Raw genomic sequence first — 23,398 nt, forward strand, 5'->3', positions numbered from 1 at the left:
TTTACAATGTGTCATTCATTTATCACTACCCCATTTACAGGATCAATCATTGTTTTTTGCAGCAAGTCTTTTTCACTGACTGTGTTAAGAAGTGCCTCCGGATGTGCAAACACAATTGCAAATTTCCCTTCTGCGATATTGTTAACCATATTTTTCTCCATCAGCTGTAAATACATATACCGGTATACAAATAAATGTCTTATCTGCAAGTAATATGCGAATGACCAGTATTTCACTCTGAGTCAGATCAGAGTGGGAGTTATATGGTACATGTACTACTTTTACTGGTATAATTTTTGATTATATATATTATTGAGTAATAATATGAAATAAATACCATGGCATTTTATCAGTAAAGCAAAGTATGTTATATAAATATATGTCATTTATTAAAGCAGAATGAAAAGAAATTTGAAATATGTCATACCATGAATTTAGTAAAGTTACAGTTACATGTACAAAACTATTATTCAGTTTCAGTTTATTGGCAAAATCAGCAAATACATGCCTTTGATAGTAAACAAATATATATAAAGATGACCACACAAATGAAATATTAAACAAAATACATTTCACATAAATGGATTATTAAATAAATACGTGAATACATGATACATAATTAGTTTTCAACGTTAACAAGAAACAACAGAGTAGCTAGCTAGCAAGGTAATCATTTCTTTTTAACATAGCATTGTAAATAAATTTGGAAATATTTCCAGTTAGGACTTGACATCATAGATATGAACTTGTTGACAGTATAGAACGATTGGTTAACAGTATACTTGATTCTTAAATCTTGATAAAGCGTACAAATACATAAGAAGGGATATTCTGTTTCAACCATGTTACTGTTACACAGTTTGCATTTTCTGTTTTCTCTAGGAATGTTATTGTATCTACCAGTTTAAATTTCTAAAGAATGAGCGCTTAGTCTGAATCTTGTTAGAGCTTTTCTATGGCAATCATTATCAACACATTCCAAATATTTTTCAAATGTATATTCCTTTTTAAATTTAACATAATAATATAATTTACTTTGCGAATTTATCATATCATTCCATGACTGGACATATTGATCTCGAAGACGTTGTTTAAGTTTTGGATAATGGTCTGTTATATTAACATTTTCATGCAATACATAGCTTAAGCCTAAATTGTCAATAAGGTCTTTGATAGCTTTTGTCCAGCATAGTTTTATATAAGTGTTAACAAACATGTTATTCTTATCGTACATAGATCGAGTAAGTGAGTTTGGTGAATTAATAATTTTGCACCAGAATTATTAATGGTTCTACTAAAAAGTGTTAAATACCCCGATTAAAAGTAATGTCATATGAATTCTGTGTTGGTGCTAAGAAATATGAAGTTGGAACCAACTATTTTGATTTCAGAAAACAAAATACGTGCAGTTTTGAAATATTCCCACTCAAATGTGTGCAAATTATTGTAAATTTCAGAGATTTTCAAACTCATCCAAAATTAATTATTTACAAGCAGATGACTATTTTGGCTACTGCATGGTGTCGCTAAAAAGATTTGCAATACCAAGGTGTATCATCAGCATGTATCAGGTTGAAGTGTCAGTCAGTCAGTCAGTCAGTCTGTTGAACAAGGTAAATAACAAGTTAGATGAACTAAAAATATGGGACATTTGCAATTTCTACACAAATATTATAAAAGTACTATGCCATAAATGCACCAAAGATTCTTTTTTTTTAACTTTCTTAATCTTACATCCAAACAATGTCTACAACAAAAAAAACTAAAATTCACTGTTATATATGATTCGAACTGATAGTCTGTATATTAATTTATATTAATAAAATTATTTTCAAGTTAATTATTTAAACAACGCTGTGTTTTCGTCTATTACGAAAACAAATATGAAACATTCTTCGCAGATCTTGTGTGCACCAGACACCAAATTGACCAATCAGATAAATGATGAGTTCATATCACCATTCTAAAAATAGAAGCTCGCACAGCATGAACTTTTGTCATGAAAATTAAACATTTTAATCCTATTAAAATTAGCCAATGTTTGGTTATAAACAACATGTTTTGGCTTTGGAATGGGGACCATATTCAGACCCGTGGCGCCGCACCAATAACTGGAGATTTTGTACCACATGTGATAGTGTTTACTGGAAAGAAGTCTCCAAAATGATAATCAACGGTATAGGGTTAATACTTATGCAGTGAGATTTATATCTTACCTCTATTTCACCATCAGTCATCATATTCATGGTAAGAAAGTCTACAGGCCTTTACATCATGCTTTTTTAGAGTTTCCATTTGTTCATTTTGAGTGTTGGTAATAAAGAGATATGACTAATAATATTGTCGATTTTTGCAGTGTATCTTCTTTAAGTTAAACAGCTTCGGCAATATTTGATATATCATCATCTTCTCATAACCTACAGGAAGGTTGGCATTTATGTCTTTCCCTGATAAAAAAATGTTCTAAACACTCAATCTGTTTCGCTTTTGGCTAAATGGACGGGTCAAATTCAAGAAAGCTTTCGTTATTTTCAAGTTAACTAAACCACCATGTTTACAAACACTTAAGAAATTGAAAAATGTTGTCGTCGTTATTCTTACTTTTAAGCTCAGCTGATTGCTCAGGTGAGCTTTTGTGACCGGTCTTTGTCCGTCGTATGTCCGTCCGTCCGTCCGTAAACATTTGCTCGTAAACACTCTAGAGGACACATTTCTTGTTACATCTCTATGAAACTTGGTCAAAAGCTTTGTCCCAATGATATCTCGGCCAAGTTCGAAACTGGGTTGTGCCTGGTCAAAAACTAGGTCACTAGGTCAAAAAAAGAAAAACCTTGTTAACACTGTAGAAGTCACATTTCATGCCCAATCTTCATGTTACTTTGTCAAAATGTTTGTCTTAATGATATCTTGGTTGAGTTCACAAGTGGTTCCGATCCGTTGTAAAACATGGCCGCCAGTGGGTGGGGCAGTTTTCCTTATTTGGCTATAGAGAAACCTTGTAAACACTCTAGAAGTCACACGTTTTGCCCAATCATCATGAAAGTTGGTCAAAACATTGGTTCGATTGATGTCTCGGACGAGTTCGAAAATGCTCGAGATCGTTGAAAAAACATGGCCGCCAGTGGGCGGGGCATTTTTCTCTATAGACCAGTTGACGAGTGACGTCACGCGCACCTGCAAATATTAGACTCCGCCCACTGGTTGGCAAAAAGAGGTGAAATTCATATAAGCGCATATAGAGACGGTTGAAATAATCATCGTTTTTATTGATAATCATGCACTATATCAAATATAATTTTACTAACTATGTCTGAATAAAACATAAGCGTGCAAGGAAATGCATTTTTGGAACGATTATAGTGTTGTTATTATTTGTTTTTACTATAAACGAACTCGGGAGTGGAACACAATATACGAGCGCGGTATGTGGTTACCATAAAAATCTCTACTTGGCACATCTTCGCGACCATTTTTGAGATAAAAAAATTCTCTGATATTGAAATTCTTTCAGAATAAATCAAATTTAATGAACGAACACAAATAAGGATGTAAACAAACAGCAAATAGATCGACTTTATGTACGCAACATATAGTAACTGATTTGAACATTTATGCCTGTAAAAACTTGCCTTGTTACACATTCAATAAATTCTCTTGATAAATGTAATTGTTTTTATTTAATTATTCACACCGATTTTGACACTCTTTGTTTCAGCGTTTAAACCCGGTGTTTTAATGCACCTTTGTTCATCAAAGCGATTATCTCGTTATGCTCGGATACTGTCCAAACAATTACAAAGAACACATGGTGTCATAAATCCAGGGACCTATTCTTGAGTCCCTTTATAAACCACATGTGGCATACAAGTGTCTGGTCATTAAACACAATTTATGATACCTCCATGTCATCTCTTGGCATATTGAGCAATCATCTAAGCAAAATTGTAAAGCCAAAATACGAAACAGTTGCTTTAATAAAATATTTTAACATATTATAAAAAATGAAGATATTTGTCCGAAATGGATTAACAGGAACTAGTGTATGTATATATTAGCATGTTTAATCATAATAATAGAGTGTTAATAACTATAAATTAAAACAAGATGTGTTTGTGAAACACAATGTCCCCCTATATGACGTCTGACCTTGTAGGATGACCTTGACCTTGACCCTTCACCACTCAAAATGTGCAGCTCCATGAGATACACATGCATTTCAAATATAAAATTGCTAGCTTCAATATTGCAGAAGTGACATTACATGGGCAATTTGACCCATATATTTGACCTTGAAGGATGACCTTGACCTTTCACCACTAAAAAAATGTGCAGCTCCATGAGATACACATGCATGCCAAATATCAAGTTGCTATCTTCAATATTGCAAAAGTATTCATAAAATTAGCGATTTGGGCCACGTATATTTGACCTCTGACCTTGAAGGATGACCTTGACCTTGACCTTTCACCACTCAAAATGTGCAGCTCCATGAGATACACATGCATGCCAAATATCAAGTTGCTATCTTCAATATTGCAAAAGAACTCATAAAATGAGCGATTTTTGCCACATATATTTGACATCTGACCTTGAAGGATGACCTTGACCTTGACCTTTCACCACTCAAAATGTGCAGCTCCATGAGATACACATGCATGCCAAATAGCAAGTTGCTATCTTGAATATTGAAATACTGCAAAAGTGTACATTAAATGAGCGTTTGTGACCCATATATTTGACCTTTGACCTTGAAGGATGACCTTGACCTTTCACCACTCAAAATGTGCAGCTCCATGAGATACATATGCATGCCAAATATCAAGTTGCTATCTTCAATATTGCAAAAGTTATTGCAAATGTTAAAGTTGGCGCAAACCAACCAACCAACCAACAGACCAACAGACAGGGCAAAAACAATATGTCCCCCACTTCTATAGTGGGGGACATAAATATTGTGCAATTTCACTGCTACACAATTAACGTATTTAACGAAAACCGGCAAATGTAAACTCGGCTATTACGTGTTAAGAGTGTACGTTTCTGTAGTGTACGAAATGACATCATGAAAACATGCAAACAACAAAAGGGTAAAAAAATGCGTAAAATAAATTAATATATAGATGTATTTATCATAAAATGCTAAATTGTTATCACTCCTTATCACCAGTAAAGAGAGTGCACGCAGACAGTTCAATTTGCTTAATATGCAGTTCTTGTTTTTCATGTGTATGCTAAACTTTATGATATTGTCATTCGATGGAAACGAAACGGTAATTCATTTAATGGAAAATAAAATTACTACAATGTTTATATATTGTAATGTATTCCGCTCTTAGGGCTTCGTTTTATAATTGATTAAATGCCCCTCTTACACTTTCGTTCGCTTATGAACAATAACACTATCTACACCACTTATAATTATAATCAAATTAATGTATGTGTTATTATCTTTGAAATATAATTTATCAAAATCTTACTATCACAAAGAATAGGAAAGAATAATTGTTGTTTTGTTTTGTGGGATTGCCAGTTTTTAGTCTTCCGACCACGTTTACTCTGATGTTAATAACTAATTCGTATTTTTATACAGAGGAAATTATATTTATGAAAATACATTTATTGGTACTAAATATTATATTTTTGCACTATTATTTAAGAGTTTTAATGTTTATTTCGGATTTTTGTATCGTTTTATTGACTAAACAAAAGACATGTATACATGTTTTACGTTATTGTAACCAGTGTTTTTGCCAACCAGCCAGTGCGGGTGCCGGTCAACTCGTACCTAAGTCAACTCGCACGCGCAAAATCCCGAATGTAAACAATAACATTCAACGGTCTATATGTATTTAGTGGCAGTTTTCCCTATTTGGCTATAGAGAAACCTTGTAAACACTCTAGAAGTCACAATTTTTGCCCAATCATCATGAAAGTTGGTCAAAACATTGGTGTTATTGATAACTCGGACGAGTTTGAAAATGGTCGGGATCGATGAAAAAACATAGCCACCAATGGGCGGGGCATTTTTCTCTATACATATATATATATATATATATATATATATATATATATATATATATATATATATATATATATATATATATATATATATATATATATATATATATATATATATATATATATATATATATATATATATAGTGAAAACATGTGAACACAGCAGAAGTCACATTTTTGGCCCAATTTTCATAAAATTTGCTCAGAACATTTGTTTCCTTGATACGAGAGTTTAGTTCAAAAATGGTTCCAGTCAGTTGAATAACATGACTGCTGGGAGGGGGCAGTTTTCTCATTATGCCCCCCCCCCCTTTCGAAGAAGAGGGGGTATATTGTTTTGCTCATGTCTGTCCGTCTGTCCACCAGATGGTTTCCGGATGATAACTCAAGAGCGCTTATGCCAAGGATCATGAAACTTCATAGGTACATTGATCATGACTCGCAGATGACCCCTATTGATTTTCAGGTCACCAGGTCAAAGGTCAAGGTCACGGTGACCCGAAATAGTAAAATGGTTTCCAGATGATAACTCAAGAATGCTTATGCCTAGGATCATGAAACTTCATAGGTACATTTATCATGACTCGCAGATGACCCCTATTGATTTTCAGGTCACTAGGTCAAAGGTCAAGGTCACGATGATCCGAAATAGTAAAATGGTTTCCGGATGATAACTCAAGAACGCTTATGCCTAGGATCATGAAACTTCATAGATACATTGATCATGACTCGCAGATGACCCCTAATGATTTTCAGGTCACTAGGTCAAAGGTCAATGTCACAGTGACCCAAAGCAGTAAAATGGTTTCCGGATGATAAGTCAAGAACGCTTATGCCTAGGATCATGAAACTTGATAGATACATTAATCATGACTCGCAGATAACCCCTATTGATTTTCAGGTCACTAGGTCAAAGGTCAAGAACACGATGACCCGAAATAGAAAAATGGTTTCTGGATGATAACTGAAAAACGCTTAGGCCTAGGATCATGAAACTTCATAGGTACATTGATCATAACTCGCAGACGACCCCTATTGATTTTCAGGTCACAAGGTCAAGGTCACGGTGACCCGATATAGTAAAATGGTTTCCAGATGATAAAAAGGTCAAGGTCACGGTGACCTGAAATAGGAAAATGGTTTCTGGATGATAACTCAAGAACGCTTATGCCTAGGATCATGAAACTTCATAGGTACAATGATCATGACTCGCAGATGACCCCTATTGATTTTCAGATCACTAGGTCAAAGGTCAAGGTCACGGTGACCTGAAATAGTAAAATGGTTTGTGGATGATAACTCAAGAACGCTTATGCCTAGGATCATGAAACTTCATAGGTACAATGATCATGACTCGCAGATGACCCCTATTGATTTTCAGGTCACTAGGTCAAAGGTCAAGGTCACGGTGACCTGAAATAGTAAAATGGTTTCTGGATAATAACTCAAGAACGCTTATGCCTAGATTCGTGAAACTTCATAGGTATATTGATCATGACTCGCAGATGACCCCTTTTGATTATCAGGTCACTAGGTCAAAGGTCAAGGTCATAGTGCCAAAAAACGTATTCACACAATGGCTGTCAAGGTCACTGTGACTCAACTTAGAAAAATGGTTTCCGGATGATAACTCAAGAATGCTTACGCCTAGGATCATGAAACTTCATAGGTACATTGATCATGACTCGCAGATGAAATAATGATGAAACTTGACCAGGATGTTTGTCTGGACAATATCTAGATCAAGTTTGACATTTGGTAAAGATTAAATGAACCGACTCCTCTCAGGTGAGCGAACTAGGGCCATCTTGGCCCTCTTGTTTAATTTAGGTAGTTATTTTTTTTATTATGGACCTAAACTAATACTAGACTATAAACTAAATTTTGATACTCATATACAAGGATTATGTAAGAAGGCAGCCACTCAAATTAACATCTTAAAAAGAGTTGGTAGAAATTTAAGTGTAAAAAACAAGCTTTTAATTTTCCATACCTTTGTATTATCAAATTTTAATTTTTGCCCGATGACCTGGCATTTCTGTTCAGAAACTAATATTAAAAAGATGGAAAAAATTCAAGAAAGGGCAATTCGTTTTATATACAACGACTATAGCACTCAATATATCGATCTTTTACAAAAGGTAGACCTTCCGTCCTTGCAAATAAGACGTATAAGATCAATGGCTATTGAAACATTTAAAATCATAAATGAAATTTCTCCACCTTTGTTAAATGATTTAATTGTTAAGAGACAGTCAACCATAAATTTTAGATATACCAATATTTTACAGATACCACAGGTACGCACAACAACATATGGTAAAAATTCTTTTCGATATGCTGCCCCCTCGCTGTGGAACTCCCTACCAGAAGATTTTAGAAAATGTACAAATTTTTCGCAATTTAAAACTTTAATTGGGACATGGAATGGAAAAATCTGTAGGTGCAAATGCTGTAGACTTAATGGGATTTCCACAGCAAGGGAGCATCACATCACTTAGTTTTAAGTTCATTTTCTATTATAATGTTATATAGTGTTAGATTTGCTTAGCTTTATGTGCTTTGGATGCTTAGCATGCTCTATATGCTTTATTTACTTAAATGTTATATGCTGTTGGTATTTTTCTTAGCTTTGTATGCTTTGTGTGCTTTGCATGCTTTGTAGGCCCTATATGCTTTATATGCTTTGTGTGATCTGTATGCTTTGTATACTTTGTGTGCTTTGCATGTTTTTGTGTGCTTTATATACTTTATATGCATTGTTTGCTTGTATACTTTGTGTGCTTTGCATGTGTTTTTTGCTCTATATACTTTAAATGCCTTGCTTGCTTGGTGTATTTTTGTGTGCTGTGTATGCCTAGTATATTTTGTATGCCTGGCATGCTTTGTGTGCTTTGTTTGCGTTGAATGCTATGTATGCTATGTATACTTTGTGCCTTACGCTTTGTATACTCTGGTTGCTTTGTACGCTCCGTACGCTTTGTATGCTCTGCATGCTATGTATGCTCTGTATGCTTGATATGTTTTGTATGCTCTGCATGCTGTGTCTAGTTGATATTTTATTCTTTCTCTTAAAAAATTATCTGACTTTTAATGTAGACAAATCTAAACGTTTTAGTACCATATCTGATGTTGTAGTATCATGCTATATATTTATATGTATATCTGCCTTTTAATTGTAGAACAAATTGTTTCCAGTCTTTCAGCTTTTATACACTTGTTATTTCTTATTCATCATGTTTTATAGTCGGTTGTACCACGGAGTGTATATTGACAGGAGATGAATCGAGTATTTGACCCTTACTGTAGTAAATTCAATCTTATGCAAAAATTATTCATCCGATTTTATTGGTTTATACGTTATCTTGTTGCTTATTAATTCCCCTTTCAAAAAAAATATAACTTTTAGTATATTCCCGTTGTTATTAATGGATTTATAGCGAGTTAAACACAAGAAATACACATTTTATGTTTTAGCACCGCGCGTTTTAACGTGTTGTGGCTATCGATCTTTTACGATTAGCGTACAGCGAAGCGCCGAGGTTATACATTTTGATGTACCCACTCACGTCTTTTGTTAAATTATAGTTTCATTTCTCGGCCGATTTTGACAAATTATATATCATTAGAAAGCTTACGTTACGTATAATACTAATACTAAATAACACTGTGGTGTCATACGCCACAGCAGGGACCTATACTTGTATATTGGTCCCTAACCACAGGTGGCAATGTCTGGTCAGATTACACTTTTTATGATACCTCCATGTCTTCTCGTGGTATTAGTGGTCATTTCTTGGAGTAATGTAACGCCAAATACTCAATTTTGCGTTTATAAGATATGTAGCGTATTGAAAACATTTATAGTCATCTGCCCATTCAGATTGCCATAAACTAAATACTGTATAGATGTCAGCCAGCTAAATCACAATAATTATAAGTGCTAAATACCTATACATGTACATTTTAAACATTTAAAAAATCTAATACTTAACATTTAACGTATTTAGCGGGTACCGGTAAAAAAACTCCGTCATTTCGTAGTCCTATAAAGAGTGTATGGTAGTGTACGGAACAACATAATTAAAAACAGCATTCTCATTTGACCACAACGGGGTTAAATAATCTTTCCGAAAAATACAAATAATACAGAGTTTTAATTTAGAATTCTATATATTTATAACTCTGTTAACTTATAAAGATATTTCAATAAACATGCATAGACAGTTGACCGTGATTTTCAAGAATCTTTAAATAATTTTAATTAATTGATAATTTATGGTTAATAACCTTTCATATAATTTTACATAATTACCTTTTTGATAATAAACAACAAACGATGAATGTTTTGACATCCATTATATTTGAAGTATGCAAAGCCGAAAAATATCAAGAGGGTTCGCTATACATTTGTATACGCTGTTTCATCATAAAATTAACACCCTTTCTGCGTTATAATCAAGAGCTGAAATCGTAAATTTATTAAGCTTCATTAATACTTAGCTTTATGGATATGTCTCTAGAACAAAATATTTCAATATATTTCATAAAAAAAATATAATAATCATGGCAAAGGAAATTCAATGGCCGGTATCTAAACAAAAGCATAATCGCCAATACCGTAGCATCAGTTCAGTGCGTTAGGAACGCGCGCTACATTTTCCCGCCTTCATTCCTTAATTACTTTCGTTTTTAAACAATTTTTTTTTCTATCGTATACAGAATTCTATTCTCCTAAGCAAGATGTTATTTTTAAAACTGAACTCCAAATATAAACGTTACAAATCGGTATAAAGTACGAACATGTCAACCGTAAATCTAGATTCTAAAACTCCAAAACGGTATGTTATTTGCAAAAGTTAAAGTTATAACTCGCCGGGCTGCCGAAATCAGAAGAAAAACTTAATATATATTGATATATCTGAAAACTACGTTACGTAAGCTTTCTAATGATATATAATTTGTCAAAATCGGCCTTGAAATGAAACTATAATTTAACAAAAGACGTGAGTGGGCAGGCCCGTACCCAGGCACTGGGCCCAGGGGCCCGGGCCCCCCCAGCTGGCTGTCGAGTTATGATTTTTTAATAATGGGCCTACTGCAAATTTTCTCACATGAAAGGGCCCACAGTACACTTCCCTGCAATACAAATGTGCAGATTTGTTTTATTGCCCCTGATACACAAGGGGATTAGCGCTAATTTACTCGCCAGTGGAGATAAACCCCTAGGCATTGTTTTCTTATCACCTTGTACACACATCCCCGATCTGTCAATTACCCATTGTGCTCAATGCTTCATCTTTTGATGGTGGGTGTAACACGTCTTTTGATTGGACAAGGAAAGAGAAACAGCGAATGGATGGAACTGATACAGAAGGTCGTAGGTCTAAACGATAATAGTGTTTTCTCTTTTGAATTCAAACCTCCTCTAGAGTCACAGCTTATTAAACATTTCTGTGAAAACTGTCTTGTAGATGATGAACATTTTATAATGAATTTACTTTTAAATTTTATATAGGGGGGGGGGGGGGGGTTTGATTTCAAAGAGAAAATACTAGTAGGTTATGTCAGTTACTGACAAATAACCATAGCAGTATTTTCTCTTTGAAATCAAACCTCCTCTACAGTCATACTTTATGTTTACATTTCATATAAAAGTTTTTTTTGTTTCAAAGGTTGCTTTTACTGTGTGCAATTTGTGCATGTGTGTGCATTTCACACCAAGGGGTCGTTGATAAAGCATGTCACGCTTTTTTTCCCATTTTTACCCCGGCATGTCACAAACTGTTACACAATCTTGGACCCCCTTCCCTAAAGTACGTAACAAACTCACACTTTCAAACATTTTTTTAAAATTAATACTTAATTAAAATTTAATCTAAAACTAAATTCACTATTAAACCGTATTGAAACTTCACTTACCGGTAAAAGAACATTCACATTACAAGCTTTTATAACTGTAGGGTTGTTACGATGAGCAGTATGAATATTTATCCACGTGTTAACCTCTAATAAAAACGAAATTATAATTTAGATTTTCTTTTAACCCTTTACTAACTAAAAATGGAACAGTCCAATTATTTCGTCATTGAAATCTGTGTGGAGGTTGTTCCTTTTGAATAAGCCGGCCCAGCCAAGTTGTCTATAAAACATTCGAACAACAGAATCAGGAGATACGCAATTCGTCTTATTTTGACATAAAACTAATTCAAATGTTTCACAAATTTTTGAAAATTAGTTTTAAATTCTACTAAAGAAATAATAAATAAATTATACATTTTTTTAAATAAATGTGTGACATCACACGTGGCCTGACTCCCCTCCCCCATGTAACAAACTGTCACTTTCTTACTCATCCTCCCCCCACCTGGAGCGTGACATACTTTATGGACGGCCCGTAATGGTTAAAGCTTTAGACTTCAGAAAGGTGCTGATTTACTTGTTATATATCCATAAATTTATAACACAACATATGTTTCTATATGCATTAAAATTCACCTTGAACAGTGCCTAATAACAAAAATCTATTGGGAGGGGCAACCCCTCCCGCACCCTCCCCGTTTGGGCCCCCCCCCCCCAGTCAACATTTCCTGGGTACGGGCCTGGTGGGTACATCAAATTTATAACCTCGGCCAAAGACCTATAGATCTTTGCCTCGGCGCTTCGATAAAAGATCGATAGTTACGACACGGTCACGTGACTTAGACACAACAAGATATTTGGCGTAACGGTCCCGTTTCGTATCCGTGTAATCTATAATCCGTGGTTGTACAAGCTGTCTGAGCTTATGTTTGTTGTTTAACTCTTGCCGACTCAAAATAAATCTTATCTTATGTTATCTTATCTTAATACACTATATTCAAAATAAAAAAGAAAATGATACTAATTTGTATAATATAATACTTAAACAAAAAAAATACATGCTACCCAAACTGGTAGGAACTTCTTGTGTTGGCAGAGATTGTACAATGTACGTGAGTGCAAGGAACTACAACTCTGCGTGGAGATTGCCGCATAATGCCGAGTTATTCTTGTCGTTATATTGTTCGCATTGGCTTCATTAGTTGACAGCCAAACGTCTGTCTGATCAAGACAAAAACAAGTTTGAATTCGTCGGCGGCAAGTTATTAGATTAATTTGTACGATACTTTTCTATTAAGATTTATTCTTGTACCTAAAATATGTATATTTTATACATTTTCTATAAGATCGTTTTTTTTCCTTTCCTACACAATTGTCGTATAGCGGTTTATTCGATGTTGCTAAATAAAGACGAGAGTAAAAAATTTACTCCGTGTCAGTAAAGAGATTGGTGCTTTTTAAAATGTCATTTAAGTAAAAAATCTGCAAACATCAGAACTTACCTCACATCATAATGTCCATGCCATGTTAAACGGCATGAGAAGTATTTGAATTTTATTTGTATGTATGAAAAAGTTTACTTTTAACCTTTAAGATCCTACTAAATCATGTAGATTCTGCTGTTAAATGACCGATTTGGACAGAGGGCTGTGTTCCGTTATCCTGAGATTACCAATATTCCATAATGCAACATAAACATGCATTCATAAAAAAAAATTGAAAGGACAACAAAGGGTTACACATTCTAAACTGTCTTTTTCTCGCGCATTTCCTATATGGCAGTATGATAAATTAGTTGATAGTGGCCATCATGTGGTAGAAGTAGAAGGGTTAAATGACAAACTATAACTTTCAACTTTGGTTATTTGTTAAATAACCATGAAATGCCCTAATTTTTATTTGCCCAGCTGCCCTTTATAATGCACTTCCTTTATTCTTATCAAATATATCAGTTAAAATCAGCTGAGGACTTCACACTTATGTTGTGCCCTGAAATTAATAGCCCTGAATTTACATGTTCACTGTTTGGGAAACTGACAATTTTCAAAACGTTATAAGAACAAAAAATAATGCATCCTATTTATAGTAAAACAAACATAACATTCAGGACTTAAAATTATTTTTTTATTTGTTCGTTTATGGACAATCATCTAAAGAAATACCATTATTTATGAAGTGCGTGCAATGCTTTTCATTGATAATAATTAAATAATAAATTTTGATAGATTTATAGAATATTTTTTTTTTTATCAAGTAATTATTAAAAGCAAAACACATAAAAAACAAGTATAAAGCCAATTAATAAAAGGCACAGCATTTTCAATTTTATTTACTTCAAATCAAACAAACTATTTCCCTATTTGCTTATGTAATGTATGTTTATTCTTCCACGGATGGGATCTAACTTTTTATGCTCCCCCTAAATTTTTGGGGGGAGCATAAAGTCGCCCTTCGTCTGTCTGTGCATGTGTCCGTCCATGCACATCTTTTCTATAAACTGTACATATAGTGCAATTCTTGTCCCCCCAACTACTGACTGGAATTCAATGAAGCTTTACGGGAAGCTTACAGGGCCCTCAATCTATCAAATCTGCCGCCGAATTTCGGTGGCAGTCCCCCACCTGAAAAGTATACTTTTTTCCCCTTTTGGGGGGGGGGGGGAAATTCCCCCTAAAAAAAAAAAAAAAAAAAATATTTTTTTTTTTTTTTTTTTTTTAATAGAAAGATGTGTCTCATGATTATTATATCTCAATTCTATTTCAATTTAATCTTTTCAAACATACTAAATTATGAAAAATGCAATGAATATAGTGCAAACATGTACAAATGAAATAATGAGAGAGTAAGTAAAAAAATCCCCCAAAAAGGGAAACGCCGCGAAAATACCCCCTCCTAAGGGCTGCGGACCCCTTCCCTCAAAGTAGTGTGAGGGCCCTGGCTTAACTACATGTACCTTGAGGAGATGCGCATGTTATTGTGGGTTCTGGTTAGATGATTTATTTAGAGAGTTATGGCCCTTTGAAATTTTTAAGTTGCTAAACCATCCATCGTATTATTTTGTCCAAAGTTATGCCCCTCAAGACGTTTCCTTTTATCTAAATATATTGTGCAACATTGTGACAAAAAAAAACTTTGGGTAGCATCACCTGTCTCCGATGGTTTCTTGTTAATATTGATTGCCAGCACAGTCAACCTTCTTTAGTATGTTGGTTGCCCAGCTAAAGACTAACAAGCCCAGATATATGTACATTTTGTGTCATGTGTACCTACATGTACTACATTCTTTAAATAAAATAATAGATAATTACATAACTTTGCTGACATGACACACTTTAAATGCATTATGTATAATTATGAGCCTGAATTTAATAATTTTCTACGCCTTAATAATGAGTATTATTTAAATCATTATTGATCCATCGTCGCCAATTTGTATTCAATTTTCATTTCACTAAATTGTTTCAAGCTTAAAAAAGTTAGTTGCCCAGCCGGACTACCAACTTTTGAAATTGAGTTGCCCAGGCCAAGATCTACTTACCCCTGGCTCATCATGGGCAACTAGTAATTTCCATCCCTGTCTTCCCTATTTCATGAACTGTTTTTCACAAATTAGGGAGGCTAGGGTGTCTTCCCAACATAAGCTACAAGAAAATCCCTTTAACATTGGTTGTATTTTAAATTTATGTATTTAAATAGGCCTCATTCTCGGTAAACTGGGCTTAATGCATGCGCGTTAAGTGTCATCCCAGATTAGCCAGTGCATTCCCAACAGTCTAATCTAGGGAGACACTAGCATCTGGATTAAATTTTCATTAAGAGATTTGCTTTCAACAAAAATTCCATAACCGCAGAAGTGTTGTTCCTGATTGGACTGAGCTGGCTTATCTGGAACGACAATTTACGCTTGTGCATTAAGTCCACTTTTCCCAGCATGAAACTCACATACCGGTATTCCCATTCTGGTTCCCTGCAGGTATGTGAAGGTCTATGGAGACATGGAGACAGCTCCCAACCTTCTGAAGAGCGTGGTTTTGGCAGAGTCACAGTACCGCAGCCAGAAGATTGAGCGAAACCTTGTATACCTGCAGAGACAGATTGATGTAAGTGGCAGGTTTCATAAACAATAAACTTGCATCATATCAATGTATTTTTTATGCCCCCGGATCGAAATATCGGGGGTATATTGTTTTTGGCCTGTCATTGTATGTGTGTGTCCCAAAACTTTAACCTTCGTCATAACTTTTGCAAAATTGAACATATCAATTTTATATTTGGCATGCATGTGCATTATAATGGAGCTGCAAATTTTGAGTGGTGAAAGGTCAAGGTCATCCTTCAAGGTCAAAGGTCAAATATATGTGTCCCGAAACTTTAACCTTCTTCATAACTTTTGCAATATGGAACATAGCAACTTGATATTTGGCATGCATGTGTATCTCATGGAGCTGCACATTTTGAGTGATGAAAGGTCAAGGTCAAAGTCATCCTTCAAGGTCAAAGGTCAATAAAAAAATTCAAAACTTTAACCTTCTTCATAAATTTTGCAATATGAAACGTAGCAACTTGGTATTTGGCATGCATGTGTATCTCATGGAGCTGCACATTTTGAGTGGTGAAAGGTCAATGTCATCCTTCAAGTTCAAAGGTCAATAAAAAAAATCAAAACTTAAACCAAAACTTTAACCTTCTTCATAACTTTTGCAATATTGAACGTAGCAACATGATATTTGGCATGCATGTGTTTCTCATGAAACTGCGTATTTTGCGTGGTGAAAGGTTAAGTTCATCCTTCAAGGTCAAAGGTAAAATTTATGTGTCCCAAAACTTTAACCAAAACTTGAACCTTCTTCATTACTTTTGCAATATTGAACGCAGCAACTTGCTATTTGTATGCCCCTGGATCGACAGATCAGGGGTATATTGTTTTTGACCTGTCTGTCATTGTATGTGTCTGTGTGTGACTGTGTGTGTGTCCCAAAAGTTTAACCAAAACTTTAACGTTCTTCATAACATTTGCAATATTGAACATAGCAACTTGATATTTGGCATGCATGTGTATCTCATGGAGCTGCACATTTTTAGTGGTGAATGGTCAAGGTCAGGGTCATCCTTCAAGGTCAAAGGTAAAAAGAATTCAAAGTGGTGCATTGTGTTTCTGACAAACACATCTCTTGTTATCTCATATAATTGCCATGAAAGGGCCCTCAATCCATTTGAGGGGAAGCGGGTCGCTACCCATAGCAGGGGGAATTTTCGTGGCGTTTCCCTTTTTGGGGGATTTTTTACTTACTATCTAATTATTACATTTGTACATGTTTGCACTATATTCATTGCTTATTTCATAATTTAGTATGTTTGACAAGATTAAATTAAAATAGAATTGAGATATAATAATCATGAGACATCTATCTATAATAAAAAAAAATATATATTTTTTTTAGGGGGAATTTTTCCCCCAAAAAGGGGAAAAAAGTATACTTTTCAGAGGGGGGAATGCGGCCGAATTTCGGCCGTGGATTTGACAGATTGAGGGCCCTGCATGATTTGTATGTACTATGTCTAATCGGGCTACAGCATTATTCAGCACTTTCATTCACATTTTAAAACTGAAAGTTCGAGCTTTCTTGCCTCTGCTCTTTCAAGTGATGGATATTGGCACTTGGGATACTTCAATGACTGCAAGTTTTGAAGTTTTGTGACAAAACACTTCACAACGTACGTTCAAATTTATGGAAGCTCCGGCTATATGATATCGATTGATGTATTGTGTTTGGCAATAAGTGTTTTCTCAAAGAATTGCAATACACCTTTTGTGATTAAGTTAAGATATAAATTGTCACTATTTATATTGTCACCAAAATGTTTTCAATAAATTTACATTGACTAGTGCATCCACTTTGTTTGCTCTGCTGAGCTAATGAGATGATGAGATGGCTCAAAATAGTTTCTGAGAATGAAACAATCTTATGTATCTACTATTTTTGTTGTATGATTTCCTTTATCTTTATTTGTCCAGGTATCATTCTGGTACAGACCTGTAGGACACAATGTACAAATCATATCATGTGCTGATTGTTGTTTCAGGTTCTAATAAGCAAAACCAGGTATCATTCAATGATTCTGGTACAGACCTGTAGGACATAATGTACAAATCATATCATGTGCTGATTGTTATTTCAGGTTCTAATAAGCAAAACCAACAGAGGCTGCTCCCTGAAGTTTTTCAATCCATCCGAGGTCTTGCCAGCCGAATGCATCACATCATTGGTGGAACTGGTGTCGGACCCAACCGCTAAGTCTACCCTCATTCTTAAATGTTTGCTGCTCTTCAATAATCTAGGTATGTGAACAGTAACTATTTATACATCAAGCTGTTATCAACAGATGTATTTTGTTTACATTATTTGTTGAAATTCCCTTTGTTTTAATAAATTAAACAATAACATAAAATATGTAACTTGTATCAAGGCTTGGTTTTAGAGTGCATTATTTGGATTAACAAGATAAGTAAAACTTGTTGCTTTGCTCAAGATAAGCATCATTTGTTTTTTAAGTAAAAAACGAGTAAAACTTTTAGAAAAAACTAATTGTCTTTTACACTTTATTTTTAAAAACTAATACATTCCTTATAAAACTGACTTGTTTTTTTATTTTTCCTGTCATATTTTGTTATGTGTGTATTTTTCCAGCAGTATGGCATCTCTTTCAAGTTCTTACTGTTAAAGCGCAACAATACCAATTTTCGTCTCAGCATTCACTTATCTGGTTTAAATTTTGTTGCTGGTAATATTAGTTATATGTACTTATCAGGTGTTACCATAATTTAAATGTTTTTATCTTTATTTCTTTTTATATTGATATTAAAAAAAATAATGAAAGCTAGAACTCAGGAATTGATGAACTATTTCTTAACAAGAAATATCTTTAAAAAAGATATACGGCGTTGATTGTGGTTGGAGTTTATGAAAGGTAAAGAGTTCAATGAATGAGATCAAGGATAGCGAATGTCTTTTTCTGTGCAGTTCTTACCTGCATCACACGCAGTATGGGATGTAACGCAGAGTTTTCGCGGCTTATTTTACACTATAACATATTGCTGGTCATAAACCTATACATACAAAACAGAAAACCAAAAGAATAATGGAAGTGAAATTAAAACATATGAGTCAACCGGCCACACGCGAAGTATCCGTACATATTTTAAATATTTATACGCGCGTTCTTCGAACATACCTGTTTTAGTGGTTTGTTGGGCATTGCTATTTGATTTGATTATTAACAGTATCGAGAATCATCGCGCTCATGCTTAATACATTATATATTGACATACCATAATTATATCGCTGGATATCTTCATTTAACATCTTTCTGGTCTAAAGAAAATTCCAGTTCACCTAGTTCACGCTATAGCGTCTTTATTATATAACGATTATTTTACTGGTTGCGAACGCCGGTCAGCACATAAGGTAGTCGTGAAGACGCAGCAATGACCTGTATATAAACTGTGACATTCACACACACTAACCGCGAACTGACCCTGATGCCTCGTGGGTTGAAATGCAATGCATTAAAGTGAGGCCTCGCTTCCACTGCTCTTTATACTTTTACATGTTAACATGTTGACAGGAATATGGTGGTCAGGGCTCGACATTAACTTTTGAAGCCGCCTGTCCAGTCGGACAAGTAGACCATAATTTCACTTGTCCTGACCAAAAAGATACTTGTCCTGACCATTATATCTTTATTCTGCTCAGTACTTTGCAAAATAATGAAATAATACAAAATGCTCAAATCATAAAGACTTGAATCGTTCAAATTACATGTAAACATAATTGTAGGCAATTTCAATTCAAAAAGAACTGACTAGAATATCAGGAAAACTCAAAATTATTGATTTTTAAACATTATTCAAAGCCATAATACCTGACAAAAAATTGTGTGTTGCCAACATCAAACATAAAATGTTAAAAGTGATGTATATGTACAGTACTTAACTGATATTTAAAAAAAAATCATTCTATACATAGGGAGGACGTCACTACGTTAATTGTCTGTAAGATCGGTTTGTACCGGTGGCGTAAAATGCATATTCTTTACAAGGGAGAATATTCTTGTTATCTTGGCAAAGAAAAAATGTTAAGGGTTGCTTCCCTTGTGAACAGTTCAGTGTAGTACATGTATCATATTGAACTATCGGAATATCACGGGCTTCGATGATTAAACGTATACAAAATATACTCGGAAAAGTTCAGTGATATCTCCACAAAAATAATGGCTTTAAAGGCCTTTATAATGACCACTTGTCCTGTCGGACTAGCAAATTTCTTTATTTACTTGTCCGGACTAACAATTTGGTTGTCCCGGACAGTCTGACTACCTTTAATGTCGAGCCCTGGAGGTTAGTACTAAATATGAGAACATACCCTTTAAGTACAAACGTTCTCGCGCTGGCAATCCTCTGAAAATAAAAGGTGCACGCACAAACTGTATTGATGTCGAGATTGAGTGTAAAACTGTTCTATCTATTAAGCCTTTTCATTAGAGATAAAAAAATTCATGCTGAACACGCAGTAAAACAGTGTTACAAAGACGCGGACATGTTTCCAATGTTCTGATCGTATGCTCAAATCAGCCTATGGGATAAATGAAGTGTATTTAATTTATTTGAATTTTATTGGACAGTTACAAAGGTCAGGTAAGGTGAAAAGCTGGCGTATACAGCTACGCCAAAAAAATAATGAAAGTAAATATAATTATATCTGGAAATTTATTTGGATAAGATATCTGTGTAAAGTGTCTGTCTTTCTCCCCAGTTTGTGACAGCCATATTCGTGAGAGCCTACATGAAAAGTTCTCCCTGACTCCGGCCCTAGTGAACGTGATACGACACAATGGATCATCAAATAGTGATACCCTCACTGTTGAGGTAATTTTAGTCATATCTTGCACTTCCATGTGCCTGACTAGCCTATGACTGCATATAAAAGCATTTGCTCAATAAAAAATGTGTTTCAGATTTTTGTTTTTATGCCCCCGAAGGAGGGCATATAGTGATCACACTGTTCGTCTGTCCGTCTGTATATCCGTCACACTTTGTGTTAAGTTTCGAAAAATGCTCATAACTTCTATGTCACTTCAGATGTAACCTTCATATTTGGTATGCATGTGTATATGGACAAGGCCTTTTCATACGCACAAAAATTTGGAGCACTTTGACCTTGACCTTGAACCTAGGGTCTGTGTTTAGGTTTTTCGAAAAATGCTCATAACTTCTTTGTCGCTTCAGATATAACCTTCATATTGTGTATGCATGTGTATATGGACAAGCCTGTCCATACGCACACAAATTTTAACCCCTTTGACCTTGACCTTGAACTTAGGGTCCACGTTTAGGTTTCGAAATCTGCGTTTAGGTTTCGAAAAATGCTCAAAATTTCTATCAAAGCGTTTTTGGGGGGCATATGTCATCCTATGGAGACAGCTCTTGTTTATATTAAGATAATTCTGAATGTTCTGTATATTTCTTAAAGTGATATTATGGGCATCTAACAGTATATGCTAATTGTATAGGTGTCTATCGCAACCGTTGTTTATTTTTGGTGTTTTCACTTCATATACACTTATATTTGTTAATGCAGCATCAACATACTAAAACAATATCCTGGAAAGAGACAAATAATCCATTTAAATATCAACCGTACTTTCGTTTTTACAACTGACGACAGAAATGATTTGATGTACGATGTGAATCTAAATTTAGTTTTAGTGCAGATTCGTTCATACGACACAAAGACACAATTTTGTTTTACGGATCATTTCGGCTTAGAGGACTGGGTGAGTCATGTAAAATATCGAATATAAATTATAATATATATATAGGAAATTGCATGAGTGGTCGTTTTGTATTGAGTTTATTAAACAAGTCATTTAAATAAAGATAAAAACGAGGTTTGACGAGTTTTTATCTTCATTTAGATGACGAGTTTAATAAATTCAATACAAAATGACCACGAATCTAAGATTCTATTTATAACATGACCAACATATTGTCTTTTTATTTTATGCTCTTTTCAACGTTTATTCACATTGTAAAAGAGTTTAACTGAAGAAATTCGCTGGAAAAATGACGTCATAAATGACGTAGTTTCACAGTTATATACCGTATTTACTCTTTGTTTTGGGACACTTAAAAACAATTATTATTTAGTATCCGAATATTTAGATACGAAGAATATTTAAAAATTACAGGTGTCAGAAAATTTAGAGACGAAAATTAAAGCGTCCGAAAATTATTATTATATTGAAATAAATGCCATAAATCAATGTACAATAATTTTCTTGTGATTCATTCTTTTTCTGCTTGAAATAAATATAAGAACATTTCAGCTTTGTTAACTGTTGCCTGTAATGATATATAATAAAAAGTAAAAAAAGAAAACATACTGCTTTGATAAGACGACCCTGTTTCAAATGCTGTTGGGTGAATGCATTACTTTCTACTGTATACATGGTTATTCACCCAATCACGCGAATGTAATGGTCCATTGCCCTCAGGCACGCATCTGTCTGTTTTAGTACCTTAATCCGGTTGTAAAAATCCATGATCAAAGTGTCACAAGATAAACGAAAACAGTGCCGAAGTCTGTAGAATAGCGCAGTAAATATACTATCGGAAAATTAAGAGACATTAATTATGAATAAAAACCTGTATGTCCAAAAATTAAGAGTCACGAAAAATAATTATTTTGGCTAAAAAAGAGGGTGTCGAAAAACTTGGAGTGTCCAAAAACTTAGAGTAATTACTGTAACTAGTGTAATAACACCCTTGTAATAAACAAAATTGAGCATTAGTTATTTCACTCCTGGAGCGTAGGTCATGTTATACATTTTTATAAACAACTAGTAGCAAGATGAGTTGCAGATAATTGGTCAGTTACCACATTTAAACTACCGGTAACTCTTTTTGAACTGTTATTTCTTTTCAGCTCAACTCAACAGTGAAAAATGCCCATAATATCATTTTAATGTAGTTGTTCAATCAATAATCATGTTAACATTGGATGGTAATAAAGACCTAGTGCTTCCGACCAACATTGCACATTCTTGACAAACAAATACTTTGTATTTTGAACATACAAGTGAATAGTCAATCATTTTAATAAACAAAGAACAAGTATGTTAAATAACTTTTACTGGTGTATAGCAAACAACGTGTACTCCAGTTTTAGGCTTAAACTGTTCTGGCATCTGTTTCTAGGCCCTACAGTTGCTACAAAAGGTCACCTATGGACAGAGAATCAGCTTTCAAGAACTCTATATGGAGGATCTGGTGCGATTCCTCCTCACTCACGTGTAAGTGGGTGATATTGTGTTGCCCTTGGTACGACAATCAGGACAAGAAAACCTTACTTGTCCTGACGAGTGATTTTTTTCTAGGACAAGCAGAATATTATGGATGGTCGTCCGAAAAATCTAGGGATTTTTTTATAAATGATTACTATAACTGTTGGTGTGAAAA

The 23,398-nt window shown here is 34.4% G+C and overlaps 1 protein-coding gene across 2 annotated transcripts in view; it reads left to right on the forward strand.

The window, feature by feature from the left end:
* Positions 1 to 13,063: 13,063 nt before the first annotated feature.
* Positions 13,064 to 23,398, forward strand: part of LOC127850755 (protein CIP2A homolog) — a 46,074-nt gene continuing 35,739 nt past the window's right edge. Inside the window, exons 1-5 of one of the 2 annotated variants that reach the window (XM_052384044.1) lie at positions 13,064 to 13,157; positions 15,854 to 15,980; positions 18,061 to 18,220; positions 20,694 to 20,806; positions 23,138 to 23,232. In XM_052384044.1, coding sequence (XP_052240004.1) covers positions 15,876 to 15,980; positions 18,061 to 18,220; positions 20,694 to 20,806; positions 23,138 to 23,232 — 473 coding nt within the window. In that variant the 5' untranslated portion in view covers positions 13,064 to 13,157; positions 15,854 to 15,875. Of the gene's footprint in view, positions 13,158 to 13,404; positions 13,424 to 15,853; positions 15,981 to 18,060; positions 18,221 to 20,693; positions 20,807 to 23,137; positions 23,233 to 23,398 lie in introns of those variants that run through there. The other variant, XM_052384045.1, reaches the window with a different exon arrangement.

This window comes from Dreissena polymorpha, chromosome 11 (assembly GCF_020536995.1).
Source record: "Dreissena polymorpha isolate Duluth1 chromosome 11, UMN_Dpol_1.0, whole genome shotgun sequence".
Taxonomy (NCBI): domain Eukaryota; kingdom Metazoa; phylum Mollusca; class Bivalvia; order Myida; family Dreissenidae; genus Dreissena; species Dreissena polymorpha.